The sequence below is a fragment of the Mycteria americana genome, chromosome 18 (genome assembly GCF_035582795.1).
Source record: "Mycteria americana isolate JAX WOST 10 ecotype Jacksonville Zoo and Gardens chromosome 18, USCA_MyAme_1.0, whole genome shotgun sequence".
NCBI lineage: Eukaryota > Metazoa > Chordata > Aves > Ciconiiformes > Ciconiidae > Mycteria > Mycteria americana.
The window spans coordinates 9,145,804-9,171,209 of NC_134382.1; the positions used below are offsets into that span (position 1 = coordinate 9,145,804).

At 39.6% G+C, this 25,406-nt stretch overlaps 1 protein-coding gene across 1 annotated transcript; it reads left to right on the plus strand.

The window, feature by feature from the left end:
- Positions 1-641: 641 nt before the first annotated feature.
- Positions 642-20,194, plus strand: GABRD (gamma-aminobutyric acid type A receptor subunit delta). Its single transcript, XM_075520251.1, has 9 exons — positions 642-1,391; positions 10,932-11,044; positions 11,628-11,695; positions 12,600-12,820; positions 13,642-13,724; positions 16,093-16,230; positions 17,147-17,302; positions 17,902-18,113; positions 19,378-20,194. Exons 1-9 carry the CDS (start codon positions 1,324-1,326, stop codon positions 19,675-19,677), a joined length of 1,359 nt encoding a protein of 452 aa, XP_075376366.1. The 5' UTR covers positions 642-1,323; the 3' UTR covers positions 19,678-20,194.
- Positions 20,195-25,406: the final 5,212 nt, after the last annotated feature.

Genomic DNA, 25,406 nt, shown 5'->3' on the forward strand with positions numbered 1-25,406 from the left:
CCTTGCATTTGATTAAGGTACCTGCACATTCATTTTTTTGCTTTACGACACAATTTCTTTAAAATGTCTCCTTCCCAGTGTTGCCTTTGTGGGCTGGTTTTAAAATTGTCATTCTAGATTGAACAGCACCAAAAAGCAGAGGAGGCGGAGGAGGAGAGAAGAAAAGAGCGAATATGGAGGAGAAAATCGAGTTTGACCTGCAAGTAGAGATGAAACCAAACTCCCGACAAGCCTCCCGGCCGGGCGTCCCCACTGCCCCTCCTGCGATGAGCCACGTTCCTTGAGAGCAAGCAGAGGTCCCCGAGAGTTTGCGAGGCACAAAAGATGGCAACGTGCACGGCGTTATGGAGTGCTAAGGATGTCAGCCCCCGAGCCACCGTGGGATGGAGTATTGCAAATGCGGTTTCACAGCTCCCTGCTTGCTGAAGTGACCTGGAGCGTTTCACTTCAGAGAAGCCGCTTAGGAATCTGAGAGCGACGAGGCAGAAGTTTGTCAAACCGCGGCTCTGCCTCTTTCGGGTTTGCACCGCCGGTCTGGGACAGCTTTTGGAAAGCGAAGAGGTGGCAGCTTCCCCTCACCAGAGCCCCCCCCTCCGTTTATATTCCCTCTTCCCTCGGAAAGCTGCTGGCAGAGGGGCTGCAGCTGCGCTCGCCCCGGAGCTGTGCAGCCGGGAGTTGCACAGGGAGGACGGGGGCGGCGGCAGCGCGCTCCCAGCGCCCGGCGGCACTCGGCTCCCGCGGCTCGCACGCCCTTTGCCGCGCCGAGGAACCCCGCTCTGAGCTCGCTCCGGGCTGCCTATGGCCAAACCGCCTTTGCCCTTAGCCCGGGCTGCACCTCCCTCCTCCTCCCCGTGATTATTTGCACAGGACATGTCTAGTATCTCCGGAGCACTTTTAGTTTGCTCCCCCCCGCGCTCGGTGGGATTAATCTATCCTTTCGGAGGTTATTTTCGGCAAGCAGCCTTGCACCCGGGAAGACCGGCCGGAGGCAGAGCCAGGCGCTTCTGAAAGCAGCAGAGGAGGTATGCCGAAGCAGGGCAGCGGAGCCGGGTGGGAGTGAGCCGGCGGAGCGCAGCCGAGGTGCCAGCCCGCAGAGGAGGAGAGCTGCCCTGCTACCTGCTCCCTATTTCTGGCTGCCCGCATGGCTCCCGGGCACTGTAGGGATTGTGGGGGCTGCTGCTGCTGAGCAACAATACATTGCTGTAAACTCAGCCTCAAGTTATCGCAGCAAGCAAGGATGGCAACACTACTGGAGCTTTGGAGCTGCCAAGAGAGCCAGGGAGCCCGGGTTTTGTTTGCCACTGTCTAACAAATGGGAGTAAAATGGAATTTCTTACCTGGGTTTTTCCTGCCTTGGTTCTACTGTGCACCCAACAGCACAGGTGTATCAGGTAAGAAAACGCCTTATCGTTCTTTCTTAGACTGGCCTTAGACGGCTGTTCTTTTGGTGTGGCTGGGGTGAAAAATGCCAGGTCTGGCTGTAGCTCCCACTTTTGCCCAGGGGTGCTCTCTGTTTAAGGGCTACGACTGCTCTGAGTGACTGTTCAGTAGAAAACGGGGTCTTGACTGAAGAGTTTCCTCAATGTGCCCCATCTTTTTTTTTTCCCCTTTTTTTCTAGCAGAGGATGCACTTCTGCCAACTGAGCAGCAGTTTCTTGGGTTAATCAAGGGCTGTGTTTTTAACAGGTTGCCTGTGGAAGCCTTCTCCCCAGGGCACTTACTCCAAATTGGGGGCAATCACTTTTTCTAATGGCACTGCACATCCCAGCACAGCCTCATCCCCTTAAACAGCTCTATAGGGGGCCTGCGTGAACATGAAACTCTTCCATAAAACCCAGCACAACCAGTGGGGTACTAGCTGAACATCTTTGCTTAGGGCCTCCATAGGCACAATTAACAAACCCAGAATACAGACGTTCCTTTTTAACGGGTTCATTAAGTGTCCTGAACTTGAGATAAGAGGAAGAGACTGGCAGAGATCTTAGAAAAAACGTTTGAAGAACACCAACCATTTCTTAAAATAATAAATTGTAAAGATACATGTTTGCAATTCTCAGTCACATTTATTCAGAAGGTGTTAGCTAGGCAACAGCTATGTTCTCTATATATATCCTCTACAGATCTGGAGGCTGTATGTGGAGAAAGCTTGCCATGATTATGCAATGAAAATAGAAGGGGGAGTAAAAAAGAACTTGCTGCATGTAAAAACATGTCTACATCATCCAGAGCAGAGGTGGCTGTGGTATTAAAGGGGTCTTCCTACTTCTACTTCATAGACATTATTAATAGCTTCAGAGGAGTATAAGAAGCAAAGTGATAATTGTAGTAAGACGTAACATTGCTGTTACAGTTTTTGGAATTAATTAGTGAGATCTGTTTTTTTCACTGGTAAGGCAAGGATCTTGCATTAGAGGAAGTGTCAAGTCAACTGCTCTTATTCAGGACTGACATCATGATTTATCCTATGACCTTGAATCTGTTATCCAGGGTCAGATCCTGACACCCTCATGCTCTGAAGCAATCCAGTATTACAGTGAAGGCAGAGAAAATACTGCTAATGACCTAAGGGCACCAAGATCTTGCTCCATAATTTCAATGATCCTGTTTCTTTATCTGCACTTGGGCTAGCCTTAAGTATTTTGGTTGAAAAGTGGTGTTTGAGTATGAAAGAAGAAAAAAAAGGATTTTAAGGAACAGTCAGCCTTCTCAGCCTGTCTTCAAGGTCTGTTTCTAGGCACAGCAACTGCCAGGATATGTGCAACCTCTAATTTGTTGGATACATTATTTTATATTTGGATTCATTACCTAGTTACTGGACTTTCTTCCTCCAGTTACACAATAGTGATGAGTTGTTTGTTAGAAATGTATATACTTGTGGCAGAGAGTAAGGCAAGGCAAATTCTAGCTTGTGAAATTCCAACTGTTCAGTTTGTAGTAGTTGTCCAAATATGCCAAAGTGTAAGACATTCAGTGGTCATAGAAAACTGCTCTGTTTAGTACAACAGTTTTCTGAAGATTCAGGATTTAGCATGGCTATGGAAGAACATTGTTGAATCTTGTAAAAAGTGAGTAGCCTTGCTTACATGTGTACTTTTGATGAGTTAAACAGAACTAAACCAAAATTTTATCTTTGTATGAGTAAAATTACTCACACATAGACGATCTATGAAATAATTCCCCTTGTAAGGGCCCAAGAAGCACATTAACTTCCTTATTCTTCTTCCTTGGAGTTCTGTAATATAAGTACATATACTTATTTTTGGTAAGAGATGCTTTTATGAAGAGCAGTATTTTATTAATACTGTGGTTTTATAAGAATGGGCAAAACTGCCAATAGCTACATTTTATTGTTCTGATTTTGTTTTCTAAATGTAATGTGATTCATGGTTATGATGCCAGAGGCCATCCAAACCCACTAAGTTCTCTCTTGTGAGTTCTATGGACTGTATATTGACAGGTATAAAGAAAAACATATTCAAAAAAGGAAGAATATTTCAGCAAGTTCTGAACTCAGTGGTATGACATAAGACTTCCCAAAGGCAAAACTACCTATTAAAATAATGTTAAGGTTTGGCAGAGGAGGGAAGTGGGGAATACATGTAGCCTGCTTCCTCATAGCATTTCTGAATATCCTTTCAGGGTGCTTTAGGGGCTGTATGTGAAGCAATTCCTCTGTCATGTGTGCTATTTGACTGAAGTGAATGAGCCAAATACAACCTAAGTCAGCACATCCTACTTATGCCAGTGCTGTTTTCAGGTAAACGTTTTTAAAAAGTAGTATTTTGTGGTCTGCTTGAGACAGTGATTAGTGGCAAGAAATTTGGCATTTATGTCCTTTGCCCTTTTTGGGGCAAAGACTGTACCTTCCACTGTTTTATCAGAGTTTGATATGCTGTGGATGCTGCAATAATAAATGTGTCATAGTGAATGAGATCATCTGCTGAAACACGTTTAGTGAAATATTTCTTCGTTTGAGCGGGGAAAGAGTACTATTGATAGGAGTTTTGGGATGTATGTTCATACTTTGTAATTCTTTACCGAAAGAGATTTTAATTCTCTAATTAAAAATAGGTGTATCTTTTATACTTAAGATTCTACTATGCTAAATTACTTTTATACATTTGCATAGAATTGTCCTTCTGTTGTGTGTCTCCCTCAGCCTTTTACTTCTAATAATGGAAACAGAGCAGCTTTAACACATGAATATATGCAAAGAGTGGTCCATTTTCTGTAGCTTAAAACTCACAGAGAGGAAATAAGGGCTTTGACGCTCAAAAGATTGCCATGAATTAAGCCTAATGCTTTCCCAATTACATTTCAAAACACAAAATATATTTACAGTGAGCTTCACATAGAGTCAGGAATGGCAGATGGGAAGGATACACATACTGCTCTGGATAATCCTGGAGTTTGACAGAGGCCAGATCGTTCACTGACCTTGCAGCATATTCCTTGTCTTTTTCCCAAGAAAAAGTTTTCTTGAGTAGCAATGACATCTGGGACATTGGCCTCCAAAAGATTATCTCAAAGAAAATAAAATGTACTCCATCTCAGTCCTCAGTATCAGTCAAACTGGTATTTCCATCTACCAGGTTAAGAGATTCATATAACAACTACGCCACAGTCCCAAAAAGAATCAGGTTAGCAGATTTAAAGAAGAAACAGGAGACGCAAAAAGTGATTTTCCACATCTTACTGCTATACATGTTTGTCAAAAGGTTAGCACACTCTCCCTACAAGTGTGACCTAAAATCAGTGTCTCATTGGCCACTGACTTAAAGGTGCTGCTGAGCTTTTTGCACTGCTGCTGAGCTTTTGGCACTGCTGTGCAAAAATAATATTGCTAATGTTATCTCTTGTTCAGCTGCTGTAGTGCAGTCATTCACACAGAAGATATAGATGCCTCTTTCCTTGGTGTAATTTAAATACTTACCAGATTTTTTCCAGCAATATTGATCAATTTCTACCAAGTGTTTTCACAGTGTTCTGGAAGATAGTGAAGACAGGCTAATACCTCACTTGCCTGACAAGCCCTTTAAAGATGTGCTGTCCAAGTTCATTGATGCTTCTCCTCCAGATCACTCCACATTAGTAGAATGCAATGGTCCTGCAGCAGCTGGGAGAAAGATGTCAGCTTGGATAGAAAGGGTCTTGGGATATATGTACTTTTTATTCTAGAACTGATAGTACTTAGCTCCGAAAGAGTGCATTTCTTTGTCTTTTGAGATTCATTGCTTGGAGTTGCTTTCCCTAACCTGTGTCAAGGACAGTTTTGTTAGGCAAAGAAGAACTTCATAGTTTTGCCAGGTTTATCAATGGTGATTTCCTCTCCCCTTTTCCTAGTGTGCAAGAGAACTAACTATTCTTTTCATAGTTTAAACAGCAGTAATCTGTTTTCTACTGCTAACAACAAGCTCTGTTGAAGTTCTCACAATGCTTAAACTCCAGATATGGACAGATGCAAATATATTCTCCAGAATATCTGCTTGAAAGGAGATGTGTACAGAGTCAGAGTGGATGAAAAACCATCTTCTTCAGCTTTAGATTTGGGAATGACTTCCAGAGTGGTATTAGTACACATGACTATGTTGCCATTCAGTCAGCTAGGCACCCCACTCTGGCCTGGTGAAAAGTAAAGATAAGCTTTTTGATGAGTTGTTATGCCCCTTGAATTTTACAATCAATAGTTTAATTTTACAAAGTCCTTTTCTTACTAAAACAAGCTTTACAGCAGCTTATGTCAGGAAGTGAAGTTGCTGATAATAGTAGTTTCCTTTCTTTTCATCTTTTCTGCTTACACTTTGAAAAGTTAATCCCTTCCAATGCATCTTTTCTATGCTGGTCTTCCTTTTTCAGGTACAATAAATGAATAATATTTTAGGCCATATATAATCCCAACTGCTTATCAAGGATGAATGAAATTCTCCCACCATCCTTTATGTAACTTTAAAGCACTGGATCTGATGTACAGAAGTCTAGAGGAATGGCTCAAAGGAGTTAACACAAGCTGGCCCATAAAGTCCCATGAAAATAAAGGTCTGCTTTCCAAAGTCATCATTTTTGACTGAGGACTGCTATACTATCTGCTAATATTCACACTTTTGCCTTCACCAGATAAAAAAGAAATGAAAATATTATAGGTAGAATAATATTCTTGAGTTCATTATTTCTCCTGTCCCTCAATATTCTTGAAGGACAAAAAAGAGGGGAATGGGAGATTTCTACTGTGCTGGAGGACCTGGGATGACTTTAGACCTAAAGAGCACATGTCAGACTGACACAAGCAGGACTTGGACTCATTTATACCAGGCTGAATCGTACACCCAAGCATACAGCCCCTGCTACATTAGTTCTTGTGTCTGTATTTTTTCCCTTGCTCCATCAGCCTCCATGTCAGTCCAACAAAATGTAATTTGAAAAACATGGCTGTTTAAAGTGATCACTGGGTAGTTTAAAGGTAAATTATAGGTTCACAGAATCACAGAGTGGTTGAGGTTGGAAAGGACCTCGGAGGTCATCTGGTCCACCTCCCTGCTCAAGCAGGGCCACCCAGAGCCGGTTGCCCAGGACCATGTTCAGACGGCATTTAAATATTGCCAAGGAGGGAGACCACAACCTCTCTCAGCAACCTGTCCCAGTGCTCAGTCACCCTCACAGTGAAAAAGTGTTTCCTGATGTTCAAGCAGAACCTCCTGTGTTTCAGTTTGTGCCCATTGCCTGTGGTCCTGTCACTGGGGACCACTGAAAAGAGCCGGGCTCTGCCTTCTTTACACCCTCCCTTCATGTATTTATATACATTGATAAGATGCCCCCTGAGCCTTCTCTTCTCCAGTATAAACAGTCCCAGCTCTCTCAGCTTTTCCTCATATGAGAGATGCTCCAGTCCCTTCATCATCTGCATGAAAAAAGCCTAATATTAGCAAAAGCTTTTGGTAACTCAGTGATAACTGTTTGTAAATGAAACTGTAGGTTATTCTGATTCACGTATTCTCTTTGAGTATCTAGGAGTCATTCTGTGAGCACCAGGCTACTGTGTGAGTAAGTAACTGAGTAAGTTACTTAAGGCATAACTGAGTAAGAGTAATTTTGTTGCCCATTTCAAAGAAATTTAAAAATGAACCAGTAGTATAAACATCATTAAGTAAATCTAGCCATAAAATTATTTCAGCTGTAATACTTTAATAACCCCCACTGGTATTAGGTGCATGTAGCTCCACTAACTTCAACACATTTTTTACACTGATGATCTGACCTTAAGGCTTTATTAATAATAGAAACACGATTCATTTTAATTGTGTCATGGATATTTAAGTAAAACTCCCTCTAGATTGTAATCTGCTTAAAACACATGGCAAGCTACAGCCCACAGTTTTTAACCCAACTCTTGTCATTTTAACTTCCTTTTAGCTCTATGGCTCTCCTTAATGCCGTTAAAATAGAATACTGGCACAGGATACTGCTGCATACTGTAATATACTGCTGCATACTGTAAATGCTTTTTTCAAAAAAGATGAGGCTCCTGGCAGTTCTTATAGTGACATTGCTTCTTTTATAGCAAGTGACTGATTATAAGTCAGTTATCTGGGGATGAGTTCTTGATGCACGCAAGTAGCAATACCTATTGTGAAAGGGGAGCAGCAGAATTTGGTTTTATTATTTTTCTCAGGTTGAGTACTCATAAATATACATGGTATTCTAATTTTACAACAACTTGTACCTAGCACTTTTGTACTATTGTGTATGTAGGAAGCATAAGCTAGATTCTCCCATCCTCACCGATCAGGCACGCAAGATAGGTCACTACCATGCAGTCACCTTTTGACTTGAGTATTGTTTTCAAAACGCTTTACAGAACTTGGCTGCAGTTTTAGCAACAGGAGTCAAAAAGCACCATCTTTTACTGAAAAGGCAGAGATTTTAGGCAGATATATTCATTCAAGCATATTCTAGTTATTTACTCTAATTATGAAAAGAGTTAAAGTATCATTCTTTACCTATAAAAGGAGCTCAGATATTTTACTGCTTAGGAATAGCATTACATACCTATGGCTGAGACTTACAGGTTACAAATAAGTACATTTTTAAACACAATACTTTCAACATCAGTCTCATATTCTCTAATCTGCCAAGGCCTTAATTTAAAAAATTATTTGTTTTCTGTATTAACTGGTAGCCTTAGTATTTCCAGAAATAGGGTAGTGAATGTAAAAGAAAATAAATGAAAGAATTTCTGAACTGCAATGTTTGATGGCATTGCAGAAGAAAGCCAGACCTTAGCTGCTGGATCTTGCCAAGTATTATGAAACTATAATGTCATTTAAGTAAATACTGACAGTTGGATGATTGAAAGACCAGCACATAGGAAACAGCAGTCTGATAGAAATAAATGTTTATATAGTTGATGAGACCCAACAAAGAAGGAGAAAACTCTGTCAACATCTGTTATAAATCTTCAAAGCCCTTATCTAAATCAATTGTGTTATTCCAATTTATGTAGCTGAAAATATGGCTCTGAGTCTTCAAGATCCCTACTCAGAAGAGATATAAGAACCTGAGAAATATCGGAGATAGTCATTTGAGATGAACATAGAGCAGTGTGCTCATGGCAAGGAAACATTATAAATGCAATTAAATATATATCCCCAATTTTAACATTTTGCAGTGAACTAGTGAAGTTTCACTTTGGAGCAGCATTCCTATGCTTTAAGGTCACTTAAGCTTTGACAAGTCTGTTAATGCAAGTTTTCAGTGTCTCTGCTGCTCGGGACTTATATTTATACATTGTAATCCCAGAACCCCTTCCTTATATAATTGACTCCATACACATGGGGCAAGAATTTTATGACCAGGGCAATCAAAGGTTTTTCTTTCAGTCCCCTGTGAGAAGAAGAGTTGGTTATTGTAGGATACTCTGCTACTGTGCTAGCAGTAACTGCATGTGCTGAGCTGAATGCCCAGACTGGCATATTTTGGAGAGAAAAAACATGTGCTTTATGTGGGTCAATGTCGCATGAACACTCTAAGAAAGTTATGTAAGTACCAAGGCAGAATATGTTTATGGTATATTACTTTGCAGCCTTTCATCGATGTTTAATGAGCTTCTCTTCTGTTACTAGTGATATATATCCCACAAATGCCATGTTTATTGCTGGACTCAGTAGAAGATGCTAAAACAGTGCTCAGGCAGTTTTGATATAGTACTTGGATTCAGATGCAGGCCCTCTCAAACCACTGGCAAATTTTCTTTTTGCAAATAGTTGTGGTAGACGTTGTCACAGTCCTTCATTTATCTATTCCTGTCATGTCAATCACAGTGCTGGCAAGAGGAATTGTGTGAGCAGGCACAGATCTGCTTCAAATGAAGTCTGCCAGCTCAGTTTAAACAGTTAAGGAAGACAATATAAGCTTGCCTTTGTTTATAAGAGATTATGGAATATCCAGATAACTGCTTGTACCAGGAGGGTTGAGGGGCTGGCATGTGCCAGGGGGTGGAAAATGGCAACAAGAAACTGTGCTAATGTCTCCAGGGAGCATCACTGGATCAGAAAGAAGCACACGCCTAGCACCTGAGAGATGGAGCCTTATTTCTGGGAGGGGGACTGTGGCATGCTGCACAAATCTGACAGCAACACATTACCTCCCAAACAAAACCTACTGCCTGTTTGGTGGCTCACTCAGGTCCCAAGAGTGACTACAAAAGGATGCGTGCATTATGGCATCCCACACTCCTGACCTGAGGCCAGATGGCCAAACGCCCACACTGCCTGATGCTGGCAAGTGCAAAACAGCACAAGCAGGTGAGCTGGGGTCCTCCCAGCATGATGGAACCATCCCTATATGCCCAAAACTCTGGGGCACCTGTGGGAAGATGGAGCGGAACAGAGACATTTCAGTGCTATGGGTACCTCACTTACTGCTCAAGATCATGGACAGGAATGGCCCCAAATCCAGGACCATAGTCAGGGCTCTTGCCCCTGCATTTCTAGGATCATGGAGCACACTTCAGGCTTCAGGACAATGGTCAACTCCTTGAGGCTCACCACTATGGGCAGCTCCTCACATTGCAGAACCACGGGCCCCTCTCGAGGTTTCTGGAGGCTCCTGAGTTGCCTGGACGTAGACAGCCACTTCTTTGGCTCAGAACTAGGGAGAACTACTGGGGCTTTTGGGTGCCATGGACAGCATCTCCTGAGTTCCAGCGCCACAGCCCACTCCCGCCAAGGTTTGGGTCTGGCCCATGGGCAACTCCGTGCCGGGTCAGGGCCATGGCAATGCCCCTTCGGTGGTTCTGTGCTTTCAGCTGTTCAATTTTTAAGCGAGATCTCCTTTTTGACCATATCTTTGCAGTTTTCAGGTGTTTGTACACCTATTAGCATTGCTTTTCATATTTCTGAAGCCCAATGGTACTTTTCACAGTATCGAAGATGTTAAATCCCAATTCCAGCTCTGTAATTTTTACTGTTTTCCCATCACATTTGACAATATACCAGCCTTCTTGATCTCAGCTCTTCCATAGTGGTACTAGGAGCTGTCTCAGCTGCTGTGTCCTGCTACCCAGATAGCTGCATTTCAGCATCCGCAGATGCATTTTATGCAGTATACAAAGGATCTTGGTTTCCCTCATGCTTTCTTAACATTTCTAAATCTTTTTTTTCCTACTTTTTTTTTCGAAAAGAAAAAAACATTAAAAAGTATGGCCTTGTATTTCAGAACGAGGCCATAGTCTTGCCTGAAATATGTTTTGATTTAAACAGAAATACCTGAAATGGTTTTCCTATCTATATACAGTATTTTTCCACTAAATTACCAATAGAGCTGATTATACTGTAGGTGGTCTCTGATGTAAAAGAAGTCGATGTCTTCCATTTTCTGTTATTTTTCTGTTTGTAAACATAGCCAAGTTTTAAAAGATACTTATTCTCTTTACCTAGAGCTATGAATGACATCGGAGATTACATAGGTTCCAACATCGAAATATCCTGGTTACCCAACCTGGATGATTTAATGAAAGGGTATGCACGTAATTTCAGGCCTGGAATTGGAGGTGAGACTTTGAGAGTAATGTCTCTTTTGTTTCTTACAATCCTTCTACGCTCTGATGTTTATGTGAACTTCATCCTCTACATGATTAAAAGGTTGTGGTTGTCTATTACTTGGATACTGGAAATAATATCAATCAACAATTTGCTTGATCTTGAAAAAAGGTGGACTGTACAACACAATTAGCAACACAGTCTTCTTGCTGATGAAGTTCTTAAATCACTGATTTCTAAGTTGAAGGAATTTTGGATTGCATTCTGGTGATAATTTCTGCATTTTCTTGAAGTCATGCTGTCTGAAACTAGATGATGTGGTTTCCAGAAGGGATTCCATAATTTTCAGTAGTTGTGATTGTATCTCATGTCCTTTATCACTGAAGTGAAGTGTTCTGTTGGAAATTGAGGATGCAATCTGCAAAAGATTTCAATCTCTTGCTCTAAGGTAGATTTTACTTGGAAAGTGTACTTTATAATGGAAAACACTTTTATGAATTCACTCTGTATGAAAGAATTAACAGTCTTGGGTCATCTATATTTTTATAGGTACTATGATGATGTAAATCACCCCATTCAAACATTTTTTCTCAGGTCCTCCTGTTAACGTTGCTCTTGCAATTGAAGTAGCCAGCATTGACCACATCTCAGAAGTGAACATGGTACGTTATCAGTTAAACTTACCAAGCTGTGAATGTATGTACTGCAATGACAGAAAGTGTAGAAAACTAACTAAATAGAGGGCCAGTTGATCCCCAACGTGTTTGGAGTGGAGAAATTACCACAAGAAGATACTGTAAAGAACAAACATTGTATTTCGAGACACAGGCAGAGTCTCTTCTGGCAGACATTGGCAATTACAAGATTCTAGCCATGTATAAGTCACTGAGATTTCTTACTACAGTTTGCAAGGTTGGATCTGTGCAGCACGTACTAACAGAAAGCCTAAATTTAAGCATTAACTCCAACTTCTGTTAAAATTCCTTTTCACCATGGATACTTCCAAAAAAGAAGCTAAGGGAACGATTGGTTGTGAGATGCTCCTCTTTTTTGTGTAAAGACCTTTAAACAAAGCAGTGGAGTGTAACAACTTACAAGTCACATAAACAAGCATAGGCATGAATTAACTGCATTTCTGAAACACAATAGATTTAATTTTAAAACCAAACTTTGGCTTTCCCTCCATCCTTTCCCTTCATTACAGATGCATAACTTCACCTGATTTTTTAGTTTTGCTTTAAAAAACCTTCAAAACTAAAAGTTGTACTTGTGGAGATAATAAACTGATTTTCTTCATTAAGACATATGCAACTCTTGCAACGTGTTATATATAACACTGACATTGAATCACTTTTTGATATCTTAGGTTTATCCATGGTAGAAGCATATGACAGAAATCAAAATGCTTGGGCAACTCTGTGGTTGACTGAGTATAAAAATACTTATTTGCACAGGAAACAGTTAATACATTTCTAGGCTAATACAATAAATTTTTGACAAAGTCCCAAGGCATTATCATTGTGTTTGTTTAGCATCACTTTTTAATTGGGATTTCTCTTGTCGTAGGAATATACCATGACGGTATTTTTGCACCAGAGCTGGCGAGATGACCGTCTGTCTTACAACCACACCAATGAAACTTTAGGCTTAGACAGCCGGTTTGTGGACAAGCTCTGGTTGCCAGATACTTTCATAGTAAATGCCAAGTCTGCCTGGTTCCATGATGTGACGGTGGAAAACAAACTTATCAGGCTCCAGCCAGATGGAGTTATTTTGTACAGTATCAGGTGAGTGAGAAAGAGTGCAAGTGTACTCTATCGTGTATTAACTTTTTGAACAGACTATAAAGTAATCACTCAGTTTTCCTAGGATGATTTCCTAAAAGAATTATTAATTTAAAATGGAAGAAAGTACTGGTGACTCCTACCAGAGATCCCTTTGCTTTACAAGGATTACACTGCCAGGAAGGTATCTTTGGCAACACTAACACATTTTCCACTGCATAATCACTGATTGCTTTCAGAACGTCCTTAATTGAAGATAAGCATCTCATAACTATATGATCACCCGGCACAGAGATGCTGAATACAGGGCAAAGATTCTGTTCTCCACTCTCACTATTGTCCAGGGGCACTATGAGCCTGATTTAGGCTCAACTTCCCCATCTTTCAAACAGAGAAAGTAATATTGCCTCACTTTGGAGGAGTGTTCTTGCTAGAACTCAGTAACTATATTTAAAGTTAATTCTGTAATGTTCTAAAAATTAATGACTGAGCACCTTTGAAATTGTAAGTCCAAAGTCACCCTTAAGGTACTGGTAGTGATCTTGGGGACAGTGGAAGGGAGTAGATTTAACTCAGAAAAGTCCTTTTTATCTTCAGAAGTAGCTGAAGCGTCCTCTGACATTAGACAAGTCATTTGACCTTTCTTCAATTTCCCCCCACCTTTGGGTTTCCCACAGACTTATTAAAGACAATAGTCATCGGGATTTTGAAAATAATTTCTTGTATTAGTATGAAGGTTTCAAAGTTTTCCATTTACTCTTTGAGTTCTGAGGAAAAGGCTGCATCTGAATGCAACTAACTGGTGTTCACGTTGCTTGGAACAGGATTACCTCAACAGTGGCCTGTGACATGGACCTTTCCAAGTATCCGATGGATGAGCAAGAATGCATGTTGGATTTGGAGAGCTGTAAGGGCTGAGTATAGTGGTTCATATAATCTGTATTTTGTTTAAAGCTTGCGTATATGGTACTTAGCTTGCTGGAGTTTGCCGGAATGATTCTGCTTTAGTCAGTGATGTAAGGGGTGCCTTAGGATTTAGAAATAAAGGATACAAACATGAATCCCTTAGTTCTCCATGTTGGGCATTAGACTATGGACTTTTCAATACCAGTTCAGCTCTGATCCAATTCAAAACTATAGGATTTAATTTAGTGAAGATGAACAACCTACAGTCCTGCTGACAAATGTCTGGAACTTTGTGCTTCATGTAAAACCTAGTGCAATTGTGGAAGCCACTAGCATTACTGAGGTTTGCATCAAATCCAGTGAGAATAAGTAGAAAAGCCCACAGGCAAAATTTGATGTGCTATTTTTTCTTTCTGAGAAAACAGGAAAAAGAAAGAATTCCCTGCTTTTAATGAATGCCATTGTGACTAACCCTTACATAGCTGTTTAGCTTGCCTAGGCATTCCTGTATCTGTTACACAGAAATCAGTCAGAATACTGCATGGATTGGCTTCAATTCATTTGTACTCACAAAGGAGGGTGAAGAATGAATTTGTATTTTGTCCAACCTGTATTTTATCTATGATCAGCATGTAATTCCCATGAGCATTAATACTTTTGAATGACATTCACCACTGACACAAGCAGGGCCACCCAATCAATGGCAATGAATGCATCCTTTTGTGGTTTTTATATCAAGGATTCTACAGGTCCTGAGGGTTCCAGAGATTTGTGAACAGCAGTTTCTGAGCAGATTTACTGGCCTATTGATGCAAGTTTCTCTCTTTCGTTTTTAGTACTGACTTTGTTTTCTAGGCAATTAACCATAATACCATTTTATCCTGTCAAAAATAGCAATCTACAGTTTTACTTATGTAATCACCAAATGCAGAGGCAGCAGACAGTGAACCAGCAATCAGTTCTCTCTCCCAGCAAGTTCTGCAGGGAGTTTTGGTGGTGGTTGAATTTTTTAATTGAATTTGAGGGTTTTGATTTCAGTGAAACAAACATGTAGAAATAAAGCCTCTTTAAACAAATTACTTTGTTTAAAGTAGCAAGTTGTCCATTAACAAACACTAGTAAAGATCGATTTTCTATTACGTATTACATATTACATATTGCATGTTGCATATTGCATACATTGCAAAATATGCAAAATTGCAAAATATGCATACATATTGCATATTACATAAATCCCCTCATACATATCCCCCCGCTTCTCTCATGCCCCTGGTGCCCTGCACCTCTCCCTAGCAGTTATCTTCCAGCTGCCACCCATGGCAAACTGCAGTCATTAATAGGCTGAGATACGTGGTGATTGTCAAGCTAGCTGGTGCATCTCAGAATGGACATGGGTCTGAGTTATACTGCTGTTCTCTAACTGGATGCACAAATTTGATTTTCTGTTCTCTGCACACCATTTCGTACAAAATTTTCAAGAGTCTAGCATCTTTGAAACCTTTACCTTTTTGTCATTTTGATTTGAAAATATCGAGGAAGTTCAAAAGCTGTTAGGAGGACAACTGGCAGAAAAACACTGCACAGGCAGTTTGCATAGGCATTGCTTTCTGATCAAACTACTTTAAGCCTGGGGGAGGCCCTAATGGTTGTTTCCAAGAGTGGGGATTCATATGAACAATTCCGCTGTGTACTTCACTTTCATGCAGCATCCATTTGTAAAAGCACTGTGTGGATTGCAAGGGGAGATATAGAGCAACTGGACACATACTTTTTGAGGACACGGGGGGGAATCCCTGACAAAGGAAATCTGTTTCCCTGACACTGCCTGACTGGTACAGAGCACCTATCTCATAAAATCAATGTGTGAACTTGGAGATAGACTTGCAGTACAGAATTACACTCTGATCTGTCTTCAGTAGGATAGGCATAGATAGATTAGATTTAGTAGTTATTTTCTTTTACAAACAGAATTTTCTGTGACTCTGAGATCCAAGCACAGTGCAGGGGTAAGTAGGCTAGTTTGAGTGCTACAGTACCAGTTACTCTACTTTAAGTGAGTATGCAAATGAGCTTTTTGAGAGATAATTTGAATATTTCTCATGAGACTCAAGTGCATTGTACTATACCACATATTGCTAGTCAGTGTGAATCAACTTGGATTATTCTCCTTGTAGGAAAGCTACCCCAATGTGACACTGGCAACACTGATGTTGCCAGGGCAGTGAATTATCCAGACTGAATCAGAGCATATTTGCAATGGGACTGGTGAAAATCAGCGTAGCAGAGGAATTAGAGGACTTCCACAATGAGCCCTCTAAGTTCTTAATTTCTTCCTCAAACTTTGTGTTTATTCAGCTTTCTTTTGGCAGATGGCTACTCTTCAGAGGACATCGTCTACCACTGGTCAGAAAACCAGGAGGAAATCCATGGGCTGGATAAGCTGCAGCTTGCTCAATTCACGATTACCAATTACCAGTTCACAACAGAAATGATGAACTTCAAATCTGGTAACAGGATCTGTCTTCAATTCAGGGACAGTATCTGACTTTTTCCTGCATAGGGAAACCTCCTGTATCTATAATAGAAAATCCTTCTTCTTAAGTAACTAATTTAAGAATCTGTCAGGTTTCTGATAAGAGTTTTCTTTAGCTTACACTTGCAAAAAATGCCAACCTTTGCTGAGCCTTCAGGTAGCCACTGTAGCCTATTACGTCCTTTAGCTCCGTATGTTTCTCAAAATACTGCATGGAGTAGCCAGACAGCACTTGATAAAAACCACTTGAGATATAGCTCACATTTTCTTGACCTAATTTTCAACTTCGGATAAAGAAAAATTTCCATTAGCCTTGACGTTATGAGGCTTATGACGTACAGTCAGATCATTCTAATTCTATCCAATAGAAGTCAGTGGTGTGTATGCATATCACTGGGTTTATTGCAATGTTTGTAAAAGATTGGAGTCATTTTTTTCCTGCTGATTTTTCATCCTCTTTCATGTATTCAGATTCTCATTTATGCTGCACATCTCCTCTAAGCTCTTTTTTGAGTTTGAAATTAACTTGGCCTTTTAAAAAATCTAAATTTAGTATCTGGAGGACTTTCTACAGCAGATGATAAGACAGTACACATTTTGAAGCAATACTGTTATTTGAGAAGACTCATGATTTTATTTTCAGATCTGGCATTGATATGACCTGAGACAAATCATTTGACCTATTCTTAGCTAACAGTGCTGATGAGAACTGCAGTACCCCGTGCAGGGTTTATGAAAACTAATTGAACAACATTCAAAAAAGCTTTTTGTGATCCTTGTGCAAAAGATGTTTAAGAATGTAGATCTATGTCATTATAGGAACTGTTATTTTGAATATCAGCTTAACTGTAATTCACTCAGAATCTTTCTTTGTCTGCTCTTTTTTCCAGCAGGTCAGTTTCCCAGGCTCAGTCTCCACTTCCACCTTCGGCGAAATCGAGGAGTTTACATCATTCAGTCTTATGTTCCTTCTATCCTACTAGTGGCCATGTCGTGGGTATCCTTCTGGATCAGTCAGTCAGCTGTGCCTGCCAGAGTGTCATTAGGTAAAACAGATAGTTTGGGGAACTAACAGGGAAGGGTATGCTGAAGTTGTAATTATGCTCTCTAATAATCCTCATTTTCCATGAAGGTGCATTTATGAATACTGTGTTTATATTTGCAGAAGAGAAGGTCCTTTAAAAGATTTCCTCCATATTTTAATTTGTCATGCTATCAGAGCAGCTGCCTCAGTAAAGAACAGAAAATAACCATCCAGAGATGGTTAAAAGCAATAGTGAATGTGAGGCAGATGTATGAAAGAATTGATTTGAAGGAACTGGGACAGTGACAAAAAAATGTCCCTGGAGCTTGTGGATCTGTTTGCCTGAGCAAGGGTTGCAAGTCCAGATGCAAAAGTTTTTGAGGGTTAAGTCTTCTGGTTTTGTTTGTCCTGATCTAGAACAAAACCAAGGATAACATGTTCAAAGCTGCCTTAGTCATACAAATGCACAGTTTTTTATAAACTCCCCTGTTTTGAAAATCAGAAGCCACACTATTAAGGGGTTTCTACGGTGAAAATATTCTTCAGCTTCAGATTAGTAAATACACTTATTATAGTGTATACTATGAAACCTAAAGTAAATCTTCTCACACTACACTGCAGGTATAACTACTGTTCTTACTATGACTACGCTGATGGTCAGTGCCCGATCTTCGCTTCCACGAGCATCTGCCATCAAGGCACTTGATGTTTACTTCTGGATTTGTTATGTGTTTGTCTTCGCTGCACTGGTAGAATACGCATTTGCACATTTCAATGCTGACTACATGAAAAAGCAAAAGAACAAGATAAAGGCGAGAAGGCAGAGTGGAGAGGTCAGTAAGCATAATACTGTGAATAACTCTGCAAAAGCAATTATCCTGCATTATGACCTTTTTCTATTATGGAAGCAAATTATTCTACCCCTTTTGGAAAAAAAAAAATCCCTGGTTAACTCTTTTGTCACGTTAATATGACAAGCAACCAAATGCAACTGCTAATTTCCTCTTGCAGCATGGTTAGCACCAAAGACAACATATTCTTACATGGTTTGTTGCTGTATTGAAGATAGGAAATGGAGAATAAGAGAGAATGAGTAAGAAGAGAGGCAAAGTACATCCTGAGCCAGATTTGTACATCTTACACTTTGAGAATATATTTAGACCCTTTGATATTTGTCCGGTCCTCAGTGTAAGTTATGGTAACCTTGAGTTGCTCCTGTAGGGCTAGGGCAAAGTCATTATGACAGTATTACATGAGGTGGGGAAGAAAGGCCTTTTCTCAGAAGGCATTCTTTAGTAGCTGCTCCTGCTAAGACTCTTCTGGTTCTGCTACAGCATAATAAAATGCTGTCAGCAAAACAAAAACTAGGCCTGTAGTCTTGAATGGTGTCCCCTGGAGATTACATTTTTTACACCTAAACTGCATAAGATAAATACAGATATAATTAGCATGGATATAAGTTATGTAGATATGAAGCCCGGTGAAACTGAACAAAGGAGTCTGTAGATGAAATTTCTTCCAGGAACTCCAGATGGCTTTACTGCTTTCTTCATGTGCATACATGCATGTTAGTGACGAAGCGAAGTGAGTTGATTAAGGAACTTTTTTTTTTGACTATTCACAATTTGTAGTCCAGGCCTACACATTTTTGAACTCTCTGGCACCTTGGGTATTATTTATGATTATTATGACTTCATTTTATTAATCTGTAGCAGATACAACTGATCCATATTCATTTTCTGTCCCATCTCCACGTTCTCTCTGCTTTGACAAGAGCCTGAGAACTGCCTGTTGGCTTTGGCCACAGAATGGGATAACTGTCTCCTTAAAGTCAGTCAATTATTTCCAGTCAGGAGGGCCTAAGCGTGCTGTCTCAATGGTGCCTCAGTAATTCAGAGCATGTAAAATTATAACCAGAATTTAGACGTGGTAGCACAGTCTTTCAGCAGTCCTTCTGCCAAAGCGAGTGATAAATACCTTTCAGCACTTATGGATCTCACAGGTATTTCCCCATGTCAGTATCATGGCTAGCTTGGATGAAGTACGCTACCTTTGCCCTATAAATTGCTATTATAGGTTCTCCTCTTTCCTTTGCAGATAAACGTGAAGAATGCCATTGTTCTGTTTTCCCTTTCCATAGCTGGTGTGCACCAGGAACTGGCCATTTCCAATAGGCAGCACCGAATTCCCAGAAGCCTGCCTGGATCGTATGGCACAATAGAAATAGAAACTGGAGAGACAAAACAGCAGCAAGTAATGAAGCTGAATAAAAAGAGTGGTCTGAAGTCCCTCTTTAAGCCCATTGATGCTGATACCATTGATATATATGCCAGAGCCGTGTTCCCAGCAGCCTTTGCAGCAGTCAATGTTATATACTGGGTTGCATACACAATGTAAAAAAAAAAAAAAAAAATTCATGTGAAGAGCTACAAATTGAACAATACCTACAGACTAAAAAGCCCTTGCTGAAACTGTATTGACCCATCTCTTCTCAAAACATTTTCCAATGAGCTCAAGACATTTCTAAAGTCAAGAAATTCCTGCGATCAGTTCCTACTAAAAGCAGCAATTTATTACCTATCTGATTTGGTCTATAAGAACCTACTCTGCCAAACAACCCCAGCTCCTTATTTCCTGTATTACCATGAGACAATTTTTCATATGTATATATTTGCAGCAAAAATTTAAATCTTAAATTACCATGGTTTTCCTCCACTTTAAGGGTCGATCAGTAGTGAAGATTTGGCTTTTCACACTCAGATCATTTCCTTTTTTGTAATGGAAGAGCTAACTCCTCTCTTCCACACGAGTGATTTTCTGCATCTGGCCTTCTGTGGGATGGTCTAAGTTAACAGTAGTGGTAAAGCTGGAGTTTTTAGTCATAAAAATCTCATGAATAAAGTAAAAGGGAATAGAGGGGAGTGGAGGCTTTTTCTTAAATTATTATTTGTCTTGGATAAAGTATTGAAAACTTTTCAATGCTCTTAGTTACAGCATGAAATAAAATATACTATATAAAATTCTACTGAATTGTTAATAATGACTGTGTTACATTTCAGATCTAAGCTAATGAAAGTTTAAACACTTAAACACAGTAAAGTTTATTAGTTTAATAGGCCCAGACAAAAGTGACAATAGACAAAAGTGATTTAGAAACACAGGGAAAACTCAGGCTTTCTGTGTTGGATTGGGAAAAATTTTAAGGGTGCTTGATAATGAAGGAACTCAGACTCCATTTTCAGGAAGGACTTCAGAATTTGTTCTGTTAATTTTCAGTGAGAGTCTACCATGTGTGCCTCTGAAAATATCCTTTTTGCATCTGTCCCTAAATAGCTGTCATAAACAGCTTTAAGTTACACGGTTGCTTTGGATATTTTTGCCATTTTTATTCAGAGGCTGACCTAATATATTAGGCCTCTTCACTTCCATTATTTGACAATGAAATTTGTGGGTACTCATACACACTCCTTAGTTCAGGACTAGATCCTCTCACCCAACTCATGCAAAATAACACTTTGTTCTGTAAATAATTCCAATGAACTCACCAAATGAATGCAGTATTCACAACAGATACAAGTTTATAATTAATCTCTAAAAAACTCCACAGCAAATATATTGGGATACGGATTAAAACAACTGAAGTATTGTTAGTTTAGGAAACCAATGTAAGACACTTTAAAAGGGAAATTTTTCTTGAGGATTTTGTTGCCTTGAAAGTGAGAGGTTTTTTCAAATGTAGAGACTGACACAAAAGAAAATATGAAGTGAGAGAGGGAGAGAAAGAAGGAAGCAAAGCAAGTGGCTGAAAGCTATGATGGAAGGGAGCACACAGAGGTGCGAGATTAAACAAGCCAAAAGATGTAGATAAGAGAAGAGTTGCACTGGGCTTTGAAGATGGGGATCTTGAATGTAGTGGCTGATGATTAATAGTTGCAATTGCAATAAGGATGAAACAAGCATTTAACCACAGTGGAGTGTGTGTGCATTCCTCCTGCCTTACTTATCTGTGACATATGGTTTGATTTCATATGACCAGCACCGAAAGATAGAGCATTTTAACATAGATTTATAATTTAAGATTTGTTCAATATCACTGGAGTAAGAGAATGCTCTGAAGAAAAAATAATGGTCCTGAACTGAGCTATAATAGAAAATACGCTCCCATCATAAGTCAGGCTTAGGTTCACCTCAATCTTTAGTTTCTGTTATAATGGAAAAACTATTTGCCAACAGTGTGCTGGAAAGCGCAAACTGACATCAAGCTGTAATTGCTCCACAAAGTTCTCACCGGTCTAGCCCTGGACTGAGACACCCAGATTCTGCTCCAAGATCTTGCCACTGACTTGTTGGGCAATCTCAGTTAAGTCATTTCACTGCATCATCTGCAAAATTTATATAATGATACTGATTTCTTTCCTATATCTTTGAGTTTTACAGAAGAAAAACCCTTCAGGAGAGACAGAAACTCTTATCCTCCAACTAGGTAAGTGCATCCAACTAGTACTTATGTGGTGCTATTTACCATAGCTTCTGAGAATCTCACATACTGAATTAAAGCAAAGTATCACTCAACTTTCACCTTCTCCAGAAAGCTAATGAAATTCTGCATCTTCTTCAATACCTGCAGGTAATCAGGCTTCTCTTTTTCCTTCTGCTTCTCCTCTTTCTATTTTATTATTCTTGGTGTTTGTTCCTGATGCTGATGAAATGCTACATTACAGAAATACACCATTTTTTTCCTGAGTGTGTTTTGGTCATAATCACTTTCTCCCAAAGGAAGTTCAACCCCTCCTGCTCTCTGCTGAATGATTCTTACTGTTTTATATAACGATTAAATGCAGAGTGGAATAAAAACAGCAGAAGCATGAATTTACAATGCCTTTTACTTACTAAGTTGTTGCTTTTTCCATGATCCTGTGTCAGGTCCTTGACATATCTTAACTCCCCTTTCAGCTGAAACCTGAGCTTTTTCAATTTACACCTGATCTAATTCTTGTCTGGCCTCAGAAGCATCGGAAGTTTGAATGTTACTCTTGGATGACACACTTCCATAGGCAAGGCAAGATGGTAGGCAAGTCTGAAATATTCTGCTCAGCACTTTGAACAGTACTACACCCTTTCGAAAGGCCATAGTCCCTTATTCTTCTCTGTTACGCTTGCAGACATCAGAAATAATCTTTGTTTTAAAATCAGTAGATTAACTACTGCTGTGAAAGCAGAGTCTAACCTTTTTGTATCCTCCTGGTTTCTCTAGCTATTAGTTTATTTTGTTGCCTGTCAGGGTCAGTATCTACTGCTAAGAGTGAACTTATTGACTAAATCCAACTGAAGAAAAACTCACAGCAAGTTCCTGTGTAGTGTAAATCATAAGAAAATAATCCATGATTTTGGAATTAAAGTTATTAAAGAGCAGAGAACAAAGCATTGACCTAGTCCCTCTAGTGTGCAGTGGCTGGTTATTTAGAGTAATTAGCAAGAAGGCGGCTGCAGATATTATAAAGGCAGTGTCTAGTCTAATTACTTCAGCAGTAATAGTTTGTAATTGTGCACCTGACATAACTCCTTACACTGAAGCCAACTGAGTAATCACATGGGGTTATTGGACAAAATTAGCTGCTTCTCCATCTGGGAGACAGTCATAGGCTGCATGCCCTGCTGACTTCTTAAAAAGATTTATTCAATGAATTTTTCTGTAGTTTGACTGCAGATCTTCAAGGTGCCCAGCTCGGTTGTGACTGATCAAAGAAAAAGGTGGCATTAAAAAGGTGGCAGTGATTTTTCCTCAAAAAACCCCAAAGCCAGAACGCTAGACTACCACAATGTTGTAGACAGAAGCATAAATAAAGGGGAAAAAAAATATCTCAAAACATTGCAGGCAGTCGGAAATGTGCACTGTGAGCATACATACGGCAAGTGTGTCCATTCCAGGAATGAGGTGACTCAGAGGGGAGAACAGGTGTTGCAGCCACTGTTACTGCACTTGCATGAGTAGCACAAGACAAAACACCTCCATCATGAAGAGTGGGATTTTCTTAAATCTGTTTCCAGAGACAGAAATAGAAAAGTCAGATGCCATTCAAACTCTTTTAAGGAGAAACTTCAGTACAGGAGTATGGTGTAATGATTGGAGTTCTGCATAAATTGGAATCTTCTGTACTTTTGGATGGGCTTTTTTTTTTTTTTCCATTTAAAATAATCATACTTAAAAATCATCAGACATTAATAATTTAGGCGTGTTAATGTCTAAAGACAATGCCGTATTCAACTCTAATTTCATGATGCCCTTAATAAACAGAAATAAACTAAATTTGATGTCAGTTGAATGCTGACTTTGGATGGGTTGTACTAGCATCAAGGAGAGGCAAAAAAAAAAAAAAAAAAAGTATGTGACAGATCAGAAAGCACTTTTTCTGTGCTGTACCTGAAAGCGTTTATATTCCTTTCTGCAATTTAGAGTACTGCTCTATGGACTGGTATGTCTGTGATAAAAAGAGTGGGATATGTGTTAATGTAATAATTCTAAATGTGAAGTGTTAGTAAAATGTAGATATACAGAAATTGGAGCTTCTATAAACAGACAAAATAGACATTACAACTATTGAACTGGAAGATAAAATTCATTAGAAGGAAAATCAAAATAAACTCAGAGATTTCATCCCATAATGAAATCCTGCCTATTCAGTACCCCAGGGCTTGTAAAACACTACTTTGGCCTTGACAACAGAAGAGAAAGCACCATTCTGTATTCATGAGCGCTTTCTGTGGGGTATTTATGTTAAAAAAATAGCTGTTGCTGCCTCAAGAGGTTGAAAAGAATCAGAAAGCACAAGATGAAGAAGAGCAAGCTACTGCATGATTTGTTTGAAAGTAATGCTGGCAGTGACAGCACTATTAAGAGGTTAATATACAGAAATGTCTGTCTTGTTTCTGGGTAAAAATGAAAGCATTTATCCAAGTTAAAGTAAAAGCTCTCACATCAGTTCTTAACCTGTTTGCTAATCCAATAGATAATGTAGCGAAACCAATTTAACTCAATGAGGCTTCTACTGTTGGTACAACAAAACACTTAAAACGATTGCTCTGATTTTAAATACTCAGAGTCATTAACCTAAGAAAGCACTTCACATTAGGAGGAAAACAGCACCCCTGCATATTTGTCTATGAAGCAGAATAGATAACAAAAAGCTTATTGAAAGTTACTGAGAATATTTCCATTAAAAAAAAAATCTGAAGCAACTCCCTCATGCCTTCTTTATTATAGCAGCTTAAAACACTTGCAATGGTTGAAAGCTTGTTTGATGTTATAATAATACTGCATGCAATACATGCTACAAACATATATAGCTACTTCTTAATGAAAACTGAATAAAAATTTGGCAATGAACATGTCTATTTGGATGGATTTGGTAGCTGAAATGGGAAAGGCACTGTCTCTTTCTGCCTTTATATCTTGTGTCTTAAATGAAGTTAATTTGAGGCTCTAAACCCATAATTACATAATGCATTAGGGATCTGTTCTCTCCTTATACCAGCTTTAGGTCATGGCTATTCCTTTTACTAAGTCCTGCACAGTAAAAACAAATCTGAGAAGACAGTCAAGCCCAGGCTGTCAGAAAATATAGCACCAACAGAACAAATCAGATGTTATTGGGAGTTCACTGTTCCGCAAAAAGATTGGTCCAAAAAAAGAAATCGAAATACCCCTCATTTCTGAGGTATCTGAAACCTCTAGATTCACTCTAGATCACTCTAGATTTAGGACCAACCAATACATAGGACTAATTCCACTGAACAAAAGATCCTTCTAGCCCAGTGTCCAATCTCCACCTTTTGTTATAAAGTCCATCATGGCGTTGCTAAGTATGTGCATCCTTTGCTGAGATCAGTAATGCTCAGCACTTACAAGCATTGTGCTTTGTGTTCTCAAGTGGGGCAAAGAGAGACAATATTACAAACCAAAGAAAAGTGTTTTTATACTTGTGGGTCTCATCTACACAAAAAAGTTGTACTGGTTTAACCAAATTAGTTTCACAAGCTCCTTTCATCAGTACTGTCATTTCAGCTCACACAGAAAAGAGCACCCAAACTAATGGTAGACCTTCCTTGTGTAGACAAAGCCTATGAAA

Bases quoted from the DNA above. Each gene is read 5' to 3' on its own strand.
- GABRD (XM_075520251.1), top strand. From the start codon at position 1,324: ATGGAATTTCTTACCTGGGTTTTTCCTGCCTTGGTTCTACTGTGCACC. The intron at 13,725-16,092 runs GTAAGGGCTGAG...TTCTTTTGGCAG, and splicing joins CATGTTGGATTTGGAGAGCT to ATGGCTACTCTTCAGAGGAC. The intron at 18,114-19,377 runs GTCAGTAAGCAT...TTTCCTTTGCAG, and splicing joins CGAGAAGGCAGAGTGGAGAG to ATAAACGTGAAGAATGCCAT.